Raw genomic sequence first — 12,469 nt, forward strand, 5'->3', positions numbered from 1 at the left:
CAAAGTGCTCATCCCTTTTCTGTTCGCTTAAGAATCCATTTAGACAATTCAAGCAATAATACTCCTTATGTTCATGCTTTGAGTTGGCCTTGCTCAGGACACCGCTCAAGTTCTTAACAGCGATATAATGTCTTTTATCCCCCTCACACAGTAAAAACAAAACAACCGTCTCCTTACGATCCAGATGCTTTGACTTGCGACACATGTAGATACCTTCTCTCTTATCCTTTGTCAAAACATGCACAGCAACATCGGGGTTCCTTCTCTCAAACAAATCTATTTTATTTAGCGCCATTGGGAAAGTTAGACCATCCCAATTATACTTGCCTTCAAACTTCTTAAGAATTGAGATACGCTCAGGATGATTATTGATCAGATTGTGGTTAAGCGCACCGATAATAGCCCATCTGAAACATTCATCATCATCCTCGTTATGGGGGTTAATCACAGATCGCTTTCCACTGAAATTCTTGGGTAGCGGCAAATAAGAACTACCTCTGGTTAATTTAAGTTTATGAAAGTCCACATGCATATGTAGGATCCTTTCGATTGTGAACCCGCTGGCGGGTAGAGCAGGGTTTTCAATCTGCTCGATTATCTTATTACACATCCGATCGAAAACATCGGAAATGTCATCGTGGGCGTGCAGTATCTCCATATAGCTATTGAACGCTTTATCGACATACATTACTATGGATTCAGGATTATATAAGTCCTCATTGGATAAATCATCCCTTACCCACCTCACCCACAAGGTCGCCTGAGTCTTCAAAGACTTCTTCTGCCCGAGCACGTCACCCATCAACCTCTTGACGATAGGATGAACCTTTTTCAAAAATACCCTGATATTCTTCTCAACGTCAGGGTTTATCTTAAACCTTTTGTAGGAACCTACAAACGCTTCCTCAATAGGGGTATATGGGTTTTCCTCATCACTCTTCTTCTGGTTTTCATTTAGTTCCTTCAAAACATTATTATAGCGTCTTTTCTGTTCTTCATCGATTACACCTTCTAGTTCTTTTTTGTTTGATTGGAACAAGTTTATAATTTTATTGACACCTTTTTTCACAGATTGAAGTCCATCAGGAATATTTTTAGGTAAAGCTTTTGTAAACTTTTTCCCTGAGTCGATAAAATTAGAAACCATTCTCTTTCCCGTCTTAGAAGAGCTTACCACACGCTTGAAAGTTTTGGTTACCGCATTTTGAACAACCTTTTCCACTATTAATAAGACCTTGGAGAAGTGCGTTTCTAAGAGTTGGCACAGGTCTAGTGGGTCTAGGCGCCGGTACGGGTCTAAGCACCGGTACGGGTCTAGTGGGTCTCGGCGCCAGTACTGGTTTGGTGGGTCTCGGCACGGGTACCGGTCTAATTGGTGCTGACACGGTAGTGGGTGTCAATAATTTGATCAGATCGGCCATTCTGAGCCTTGAGTAGCCACGTAGGCCGCGTTCTCTAGCGAGAACTCTCAATTCAACAACGGTATTTCGTGAAGTCATATTGGTTTGTGATATACGATTTATAGACCTTTAAGATCTTTTTTTTTCAATTTTTCGAGATCCGAGCTCAAAACAAAATAGCAATCTGAACCCCCAACAAATCAATTATATTGTCTAATGACAAGATCGATGGATGCGCGACATATGGGGCATTTATCTCCCCCCGATTTCAATATAGATGCGCACGATAAACAGCAGCAAAATTGCCCGGTGTTCCCATGAACAATTGTCGCTTCCTTTCGTTGCGAATAGCAAATTATACATTTTTCCGATTCATCCAAGGTATCAATGTCATAGTCTAGAATAGCCGGCTGATGCGGCTCGATTGGATCCGGTACGAGTCTAGATCCACCGGATCTCGGAGCTGATATATTGCCCATCGGATGAAAGAATCCCGGGTACTCGTCATCCGTATCATCATCGATATCCTCATCCATGTCCTCATCCGTATCAAAGACGGAATCGGAGTCATGAAGCGAACCGTCGTCGCTTTCCCCGGCGAGATGTCTTAATTCAGCAACCGTATTTGTCATATCGGGTTCTCTAGGTCTAGGCACCAGTACTATTGATCAATTTAGCTTTATTCATTCCATAAATATACATAATCCCACGGGATTTAGCCACTTCTCTCAACTCTTTGAGTTTCATTAATTTGTAGTCGGATACACCACCATTGGTGGTATCACAATGTAGATCAGTTTGAGTAGCCACGTCAGACATCTTCATATATAATCAGTAAAAATACTTTTAAGCACTTTTATCGTACTACATCATAACAAAAAGGAGATAAATTAAGGTGTGCATAAATAAATCATGTCAAAACTTCAAGAGACTTACTATTAAACTCAAAATTTATGGAAAGGACAAAAGGCTGTTCAGAATTTAGGAGGATTCGGTTTCAAGCCAAAGGAGATTAAGAAGTGGCTATCAAAACAAGCATTTTGGCAAGTACATTTACCCGCCCCAAAACATGTTGAAAGACCACATTACGAAGTTACCACCCCCAATGATTTACATCAATTCGATTCATTGTACATGCCCGGTGACATACTGCATGGTAATAAATATAAGTACATTTTGTCGAGAATCGATGCTGCTTCCAGATACAAAGTAGCCCGACCTTTGAGGAGTAAGAAAGCCAAAGAGGTTGCCGCTATGATTGAGGACATCTACAAGGCAGGACCATTAACTTATCCGAAAACTTTCCAATGTGATAACGGTTCAGAATTCAAAGCAGATGTATCAAAATTGTTGGAGAAGCATAAGGTTGAAATTAAAAGGGCGACTACAAAATATAAACATACGCACGCAGCTTTTGTTGAGGCGTTGAACAAGATACTTGCGGAAAATTTATTCAAAATACAAGATGCCCAAGAACTGAATGATTCGGAAAAGGTATCATCCACATGGGTTAAGAATCTGTATAAACTGATTGATAGGCTAAACGATACAAAGACGCAGATGATTGGTATGAAACCAAAAGATGCTATTATAATGAAAGAGGTGCCTTTGGTTAATCAAGAGAGTTATCCTTATGAAGTAGAATTACCTAAAGATGGCTTGTATAGATATTTACTGCAACCCGGTGAAGAGCATGATGATGGGCGGAGACGGGCAACCGATAGAATATGGTCGAAAAACACATATAGATTGCGTGAGGTAATAGCGCAACCCGGTAATCGTGTAATGTACTATGTTCAAGACGGACCCAGACGGGCTTTTGTAAAAGAGGAATTGATGTTAATACCTGAAGATACAGATTTATCTCCTGATTATGTGCAAGGTTGGTGAGGGGGACGAAGTCATGACAATGACAAAAAGTATCTTTACCTGTTTCTGGTAAAGATGATTGTGCCGGGGATTGCGCGGGCGGTCGGCAGGTAGGGCCGCTATGGCTCAGTCGGACGATCGCGCCACATAATATCTTAACCGCCTTACATGTTAATTTTTCAAATAGCACATGAAATATGTGAGTGGTATACAGGCACACATTACGAATTTTGTTACTGATTTAACGTCTTTTTTAGACTTTGAACTTCCGACATTAAACTTTTTTCAAACTGATTGCGTGTTTCACTCTCCATCTTTCTATCTGTTTTGGTCATCTTTTCCAGAGCTTCGTAGTATATACCACACAAAGTTTGAAATTCCATTTGGCTAATGTTATCATCATTCGGTGCACAGAAATAGGAAGAGTTTCTAATCTCATCAACATACAATACTGTAGTATCGTATAATTTCTCAACTTTGTTGAGTTTCTTTCTATATTTATTAATATATTCCGAGATAATTTCACGGGAAACAGAGCTGGATGGCCCTATACCGAAAAATCCCATATAAATGGGAATTCTAATAATGGTAGCGCTACAGACTATCGTACCAATACCGGTGGTAACGACCAAGTTTTCCGAGATGCTTAGTGCAATCGTTAATCGGTCTAGTGCTTTGTTGTATTTATACAACTTGCTGTCGAATTTATTTCGTAAATTTATCAGATCTTTAAGTTGAGAATTAACTAGCTTGTCTTGATCACTCGAATAATCGGGGGTTGGATGAATATTAAGCTCGGCCATTTTAGTTATTATCTTATTAAAAAGAAAAACTATCCTCTAAATAATAAAAAATGGCAGACATTGACCCTTTTGGAGACCATGGGAGACCGGATGAAGGTACCGATGAAACTTTTCCACTCATACCCACCGGGGACCGTACGCATGTGCAAATACATACACCGGGTGAAACATCATTCGGAGGAGGTTCCACTCAACGTACCAGAGTTGCGGGAAATGGTTGACGTGTTGTATGATAGATTATCTGAAGGATCCCTGTCAAAACATGAGGTGCTACATACAGACCTTTTTGAAATTAAGGATGGTGAATTATACTACAGAGGTAAAAACGAACCTTTGACAAACAATGGAAGACTAAGGGCCACCGGTACTATATCAGATATATTAGACAAGAAAAGGCTGCGTAATTTAGGCTTTGACATACCAAAAGGTAAGATTACAGCCCGACAGGCAGCTAAGCTAAACAAAATACAAGAAGAACTTCCCTCGTTATCTAAAATAATAACAGCAAGTGATGTAGAATTAGAAGTTATATTTGGGGATGTGGTAAACAGTACGGGAGATTTAATTTCATTGGTAAAACAATCTGTGGACCATGAAGCAACCCAGACCGGTGATCTATTTGAATATCCTATGCGTGAATTGCTAGGATTGGATAGATCATTGAGAAACATAAGAGAAAGTCTTCAGGATGAAGTTGCAAAAAAGGTTCAGCTCGAACAGCATATTGACAGAGAAAAAAACAAGTTGAAAGAGATGGAAAACACACCAAATATGACCGAGGAACAACAAAATGAAGCGAAAGAAAGGTTGAAAGGTTTGCAAAATGAGTTGAAAGGCCGGCAAGAGATTATCGATATTCTCAAAGGTAAACTTAACAGTCAAATAAAAAGCATCAAGGAGACGATTACCAAAGTCCTTGACAAAGATACCACACTGTCTGAAAAGATACGAACACTATTCCGTGAGCAGGGTATCACTGTTGTCAGCGTACTAACGGCATTTGGTATGGTTATCGGCCTTCTCGTAGAAGCTTTGTCACCTGGGGGTGGGGGGTCATCCACCGGTAACGCACAAAATCATGAAAAGGGCGGTGCAAAGGACCTCCGGTCCTGGATAAAAAACAAGTTGAATGCGTTGGGGTCTCTTTTAGGAAGGTTGGTGGGGACTGCCGCTGCGGCTCTACCAGGTATATTAGGATCCATAGTATCATGGATACTCAATCGAGCGAAAGAAGTGGTAGGTTGGTTGAGTCAAAACTTGTGGGCTTTGATAGTTGGAATCGGAGGTCTGATATACACCAATCTCGTGACAAAGCGTTAGATCGTTGTATAGATTATATGTTACACGCATCATGTAACATAGAGTACTAGGAGTACTATCTTTTGAAATACCACACAGCACAACCGACACCGATCATACTTAGCGCGATAAAGGCCAATTCCCTTTCATGTTGATCCTGACTTGGTGTATAAAAGTCGCTCAATACAGGTTCCCGCGGTAAAGGTTCAAGTTTATCTCCAAACACTTTTTTATATTCACGCATTGCATCGTTTAGCTCTATGAATTTTCCTTCGGCCTTCTTTTCAAGTCTGAGCTGCTTATTGATAAAGTCTACTCTCTCTTGTCTTTTACGTTGCCACAAAACCTGGGCTTTTTGTAATTGTTCTATGGCTAAATCATGACGCTTTCTTCCCTTATCAATTCTGTCTTTTGATAAGCTTGAAAATAGATAGCTTGACCCTGTAAAAGCCAAAGCATTGGCTAAGGCACCTCCAAACATCATTGCAATTGAAGCCATGTTTAGATATTTATAGTTTCAGGTATAATCTTTTGCTTAATTAAGTATTCTCTTGACATTTCACTAGCGGCGACGATGGCTACTAGCTTTCCGGTATCTTCCAAGTCAAACTTTTGAATTGATGGTGGTGACATTTTTAACACCTTTTTTACTAGCATCGAATAACCGACAGCGAAAACGCAGACGACCGATGCGTGATATAAATCGTTGACGATACTTTTCTTGTCCATGTCATTTCTGTACTGTGAGATTATTATATCGCGATATTATCCCTTTATTCCATTTCAAGTTTACTTATTCTCACAGGTGTTTTGAATTTTTGTGGTGGGGTACCCTTCGGCCCAGTTATAGCAAATAGTACATTGTCTTTTTGTTTATACACAAAATAAGCACCAATTAAGACGAGGACTATCACTCCTCCCCCTATAGCGTAGTTCATAGGCTATTCATTTGGGACGATGGTAGGTTCTGCCTCTCCGGCATTATCTTCTTGCAATGGCTGTGTCTGAGGCGTAGGCTGTGTCTGAGGAGTCTGCTGTGCCATGACCGCTTTATATTCTTCCCTCTGTTTACGGCTGTATTCCGCCAACCTCTTACCCGCTTCAACCTTTTTAGGGTTCTTCGTTGTCACCTGAATGGGAGTCTGTTCCTCTGACATCTTTATTATCTGTTGTACTACTACTACTACTACTAGTATTATTATTTGCGTTTAAATTTCTTCCAGCAATATAATGCCTACCCGTAATGAGACCAGCACTGAGTGGTGCTAACAATGAGCCGAATTTATAATATAAGTCACATGTGAATCTCTGAGGGGCTGAGTTTAAGAATGGGTCATTTTTCAGGTCATTGCTCAATGCATTTTGAGAATTTATTCCCGAGACTGTACAGGTCCCCATGGAATACATGTGAATGATTGATTGTCCCAAGGACTTTACCATTTGACCCGATAGTCTAGCTTCATATACTAAATAGTTTCTTCACCTCATCATCTTTGAGCTTTTGAATTTGATCGTCCGTATACATTTTACCCAGGTATAGCTTGCTATTTCCGGTTAACACACACTCTAGCAATTTTTGCCTCTTACCATCCTCGGATGGAGGACCTGGAAGAGCAATTAAGTTATCAATTGCCGTTTCAGCCATTTTCAATAGCGATAGGTATTTTTTAACACAAAAATAGCAAAAACTAAGTACTAGTAGTAATATTATGAAATTGATATATTCTATCATTTTGTTGTGGTCCTATAGGAGTCTTATAGGAGTCCTATAGTAGTCTTATAGGAGATTTCAAGAAATCTATAGGAGTCTATAGGAGTCAAATGGAGGACTGGACCTTCAGATATTGGATGGGAAGGATCTATACAAACAGACCATTATTGTCTCCGAAAATGGCTCTTTTCCTGCTGTCTTTCCTAATATTTTTACCAATTACGAACTGAATCAAAACGAACAACGTATGAAAATTTGGAATGAACAACCGTTTAAATTATGGCAAACCCAACTCAATTTTGCCACTTGGTGTGCTTCAAGTGTGTGTGGAGTCAGTTCCGAACACCTGAAAGACGGTAGATCTATGATCAGATCGGTATATCGTTTTCATGTCTATTATCACATTAGACGAATCATTAAGCGCTTGCAGACACCTCTACCTTTTGAAGATAGTTTCAATCAATATGAGAATCCTTATTCAAACGAAGAATTTCTAAAAATATGTGGTTAATATGACGTTGATTCTAATCCTATGAAATACAGAGGTCAATACTTTTTCAGCTCGTATCAAAAAAGACGTAAAAACTATCCAACTCGGGTTTGAGTTATTTCACGGACGACTCCATGACACGATGGATTGTGGAAAAATCTAATGCCTTTACAAAAACAGGCCTTGTAAAGATTTCAAGCAGTGTTAGGGCGTATGCTTATGTTGTTCTTAGTTCGCAAGCCTCAGCCCGTTCTTCTATCTTGGCTAATGATTCAAGCGCTTTGACGGCTCAAAGAGTTTTTATGAACAACCTTGAAGACATTGGTAACCGTAGGGTTGATATTCAGGAGGACATTAAACGTTATCAGGATACGTTAAACTACGCTTCAAGCAAAGTTTATTATTCGGTTGGACAAGGTATTTATATATTGCCTAGTGACATGAATCTCAAAATTAAAACAGGGGTGGTAGGTTACAACAACAAGATTTTAATATCGGGTGAAGATATGACGATTGGGATTAATCTAAAAGTCAATGTGATTGAAAAAACAGCTGAATCACATAAAAAGATTCCTAATAGGACATCCAGTCCTATTACTGTGCCTAGGACCTCCAGTCCTAATAAACATATTACCGATAAAAAGACCTCTGATAGACATATTCCTATCCATAGTACTATTACTACTAGTACTACTGATAAACACATTACTGCACCTTACCACAAAGATACTACTACTCCTACGCATGAAGATGAGAAGATCGCTCTCGTGATGGCTATGAAAACAGGTTATTTCATATGGTATGGGTTTAGATAAAGAATGACGTGAATTAAATGTCAATCAAACCAGAATAACAATAGAGAACAATGCATTCCTTACATACCAAATATCCTTAGCAACGGCTACTTTCGTTTTGACTTTTTCTTATGTAAACAACTTTCTGGTACGTAAAATCCTATTGTTATAAGCGTTTGATTGACAGATGTTTTAATTATATAACAAAAACTGCTTGCGTGTTGTTATTTATGTTTTATTATCATTGATGGTATTACTACGTACGCTAGAAGTCATTATAGACACAGTTGAATTCTATCACTGTAATGGGGTGGGGGGGCCCAGGGGGATTGGGGGATGGGGGACAGAAATTCTTCTATCGTTGATTTAACGGGTATGATCCATTATTGGACTTAAAATGGTAAAGTGCTAACGGATTTTGTGCTAACATCGGCATTTCCCTATCTCTTGTGGGACCAATCTTAGCCCATAGCGCGCGCTGAAGAGAAAGAGACATTTTCAAAAACTACATTTCATGGACTTTCTAACGGTAGCAGTCCGTTTGAGTTACACCGGTTCCGTCACATATTCGTACCAACATGTATTTAGCAATATTTTTCTTTCATTACTAGGTTGCATCGCTGTTGACAGTGAAACGATTGACTGTGCGATTTAATTGAACTGATTTTGGACTTTGACCTTATAAATGTGATAAATGACACAATTGGACTCCAAGAAATAACATTCTTATTAATTTGACATAATTTCTGGAACTCAGCGATTACACTGGGCGCTGTGATACCACTTCATTTAAAAATTTAGATAAATAAGTCATTGTGTGGGACCAATCCAATCCGTTAGCGTACCTTGTAGAAATAGAGACATTTTCAAAAAATTACAATTCATTGAAATCCAGCGGTATCAATCCGTTTGAGTTACAACGGTTGCGTCACATATTGGTACCAACATTCATTTTTGCGATGTTTTTCTGATGTTACTAGGTTCCATCGCTTTTAACAGTGAAGCGATTGACTGTGGGACATAATTGAATTGATTTTGGACTTTGACATTATAAAGCTAAAAAATGAGACAATTGGACTCCAAGAAATAACATTTTTCTTAATTTGACATGATTGCTGGAACTCAGCGATTACACCGGGCGCTGTGGTAGCGCTTTAATGAAAAATTTGTATAAATAAGTCATTTTGTACTGTAGGACCAATCGTAGTCGTTGGCGCGCGCTGATGAAATAGAGACAGTTTCAAAAACTACATTTCATCGACTTTCTAACAGTATCAGTCTGCTTGAGTTACAACGGTTCCGTCACATATTCGTACCAACATGTATTTAGCGATAATTTTCTGATATTACTAGGTTGCATCGCTTTTAACAATGAAGCAATTGAGTGTGGGACTTAATTGGACTGATTTTGGAGTTTGACCTTATAAATGTGATAAATGACACAATTTGACTCCAAGAAATAACATTTTTCTTAATTTGACATGATTGCTGGAACTCAGCGGTTACACCGGGCGCTGTGGTAGCACTTTAATGAAAAATTTGTATAAATAAGTCATTTTGTACTGTGGGACCAATCGTCGCCAATAGCGCATGCTGAAGAGATAAAGACAGTTTCAAAAGCTACATTTCATTGACTTTGTAATGGTAGCAGTCCGTTTGAGTTACAACGGTTGCGTCACATATTCGTACCAACATGTATTTAGCGATATTTTTCTGATATTACTAGGTTGAATCTCTGTTAAAAGTGAAACGATTGACTGTGGGACTCAATTGAACCGATTTTGGACTTTGACCTTATAAATGTTATAAATGAGAAAATTGGACTCCAAGAAATAACACTCTTCTTAATTTTACATGATTGTTGGAACTGAGCAGTTACACTGGTCGCTAATGTAGCGTTATAATGAAAAATTTAAATAAATAAGTCATTTTGTACTGTAGGACAAATCGTAGTCGTTAGCTCCCGATGAAGAAGTAGTGACAGTTTCAAAAACTAAATTTCATTGAATTTCTAACACTATTAGTCCGCTTGAGTCACAACGGTTGCGTCTTATATTCGTACCAAAATGTATTTAGCGATATTTTTCTGATGTTACTAGGTTCCATCGCTTTTAACAGTGAAGCGATTGACTGTGGGACATAATTGAATTGATTTTGGACTTTGACATTATAAAGCTAAAAAATGAGACAATTGGACTCCAAGAAATAACATTCTCCTTAATTTGACATGATTGCTGGATTTCAGCGATTACACAGGGCACTGTGGTAGCGCTTCATTTAAAAATTTAGATAAATAAGTGGTTGTGTAACGTGGGACTAATGCTAGCCGTTAGCGTTCGTTGAGGAAATAGAGACATTTTCAAAAATTACAATTCATTGAATTTCCAGCGGTATCAATCCGTTTGAGTTACAACGGTTGCGTCACATATTCGTACCAACATTTATTTTGCGATGTTTTTCTGATATTGTTAGGTTGCATCGCTTTAAACAGTGAAACGATTAACGGTGGGACTTAATTGAGCTGATTTTGTACTTTGACCTTATAAATGTTATAAATGAGACAATTGGACTCCAAAAAATAACATTTTTCTTAATTTGATATGATTGCAGGAACACCGCGATTACACTGCGCGCTGTGGTATCGCTTTAATGAAAAATTTAGATAAATAAGTCATTCTGTACTGTGGGACCAATCGTAGTCGTTAGCGCGCGGTGAAGAAATAGAGACAGTTTTAAAAACTACATTTCATTGAATTTCTAACAGTATCATTCCGCTTAAGTTACAACGGTTCCGTCACGTATTCGTACCAACATGTATTTAGCGATGATTTTCTGATTTTACTAGGTTACATCGCCTTTAACAATGAAGCGATTGACTGTGGGACTTAATTGATTTGATTTTGGAGTTTGACCTTATAAATGTGATAAATGACACAATTTGACTCCAAGAAATAACATTCTTCTTAATTTGACATGATTGCTGGAATTCAGCGGTTACACTGGGCGCTAATGTAGCGTTTTAATGAAAAATTTAGATAAATAAGTCATTTTGTACTGTAGGACCAATCGTAGTCGTTAGTGCCCGATGATGAAGTAGTGACAGTTTCAAAAACTACATTTCATTGACTTTCTAACAGTATCAGTCCGCTTGAATTACAACGGTTGCGTCACAAATTCGTACGAACATGTATTTAGCGATATTTTTCTGATATTACTAGGTTGCATCGCTTTTAACAGTGAAGCGATTGAGTGTGGGACTTTATTGAATTATTTTGGATTTCGACCTTATAAATGTGATAAATGACACAATGGGACTCCAAGAAATAACATTCTGATTAATTTGACATGATTGCTGGATTTCAGCGATTACACAGGGCACTGTGATAGCGCTTCATTTAAAAATTTAGATCAATAAGTGGTTGTGTAACGTGGGACCAATGCTAGCCGTTAGCGTTCGTTGAGGAAATGGAGACATTTTCAAAAATTACAATTCATTTAATTTCCAGCGGTATCAATCCGCTTGAGTTACAACGGTTGCGTCACATATTCGTACCAAGATTTATTTTGCGATGTTTTTCTGACAATACTAGGTTGCATCACTTTTAACAGTGAAGCGATTGAATGTGGGACTTAATTGAATTGATTTTGGAGTTTGACCTTATAAATGTTATAAATGAGACAATTGGTCTCCAAGAAATAACATTCTTCTCAATTTGACATGATTGCTGGAACTCAGCGATTACACTGGGCGCTGTGGTAGCGCTTTAATGAAAAATTTGTATAAATAAGTCATTTTGTACTGTGGGACCAATCGTAGTCGTTAGCGCGCGCTGAAGAAATAGAGACAGTTTCCAAAACTACATTTCATTGAGTTTCTAACATTATCTGTCCGCTTGAGTTACAACGGTTGCGTCACATAATCTTACCAACATGTATTTAGGGTTAATTTTCTGATTTTACTAGGTTGCATCGCCTTTAACAATGATGTGATTGACTGTGGGACTTAATTGAATTGATTTTGGAGTTTGACCTTAAAAATGTTATAAATGAGACAATTGGATTCCAAGAAATAACATTCTTCTCAATTTGACATGATTGCTGGA

General features: G+C 38.3%; 1 protein-coding gene across 1 annotated transcript; it reads right to left on the reverse strand.

Annotated features, from left to right (window-relative positions):
* Positions 1 to 1,600: 1,600 nt before the first annotated feature.
* On the reverse strand, positions 1,601 to 2,032 carry LOC130646318 (E3 ubiquitin-protein ligase Mdm2-like). Its single transcript, XM_057452489.1, has one exon. The coding sequence runs from the start codon at positions 2,030 to 2,032 to the stop codon at positions 1,601 to 1,603; it is 432 nt and encodes a 143-aa protein (XP_057308472.1).
* Between the last annotated feature and the right edge of the window lie 10,437 nt (positions 2,033 to 12,469).

This window comes from Hydractinia symbiolongicarpus, chromosome 5 (assembly GCF_029227915.1).
Source record: "Hydractinia symbiolongicarpus strain clone_291-10 chromosome 5, HSymV2.1, whole genome shotgun sequence".
Taxonomy (NCBI): domain Eukaryota; kingdom Metazoa; phylum Cnidaria; class Hydrozoa; order Anthoathecata; family Hydractiniidae; genus Hydractinia; species Hydractinia symbiolongicarpus.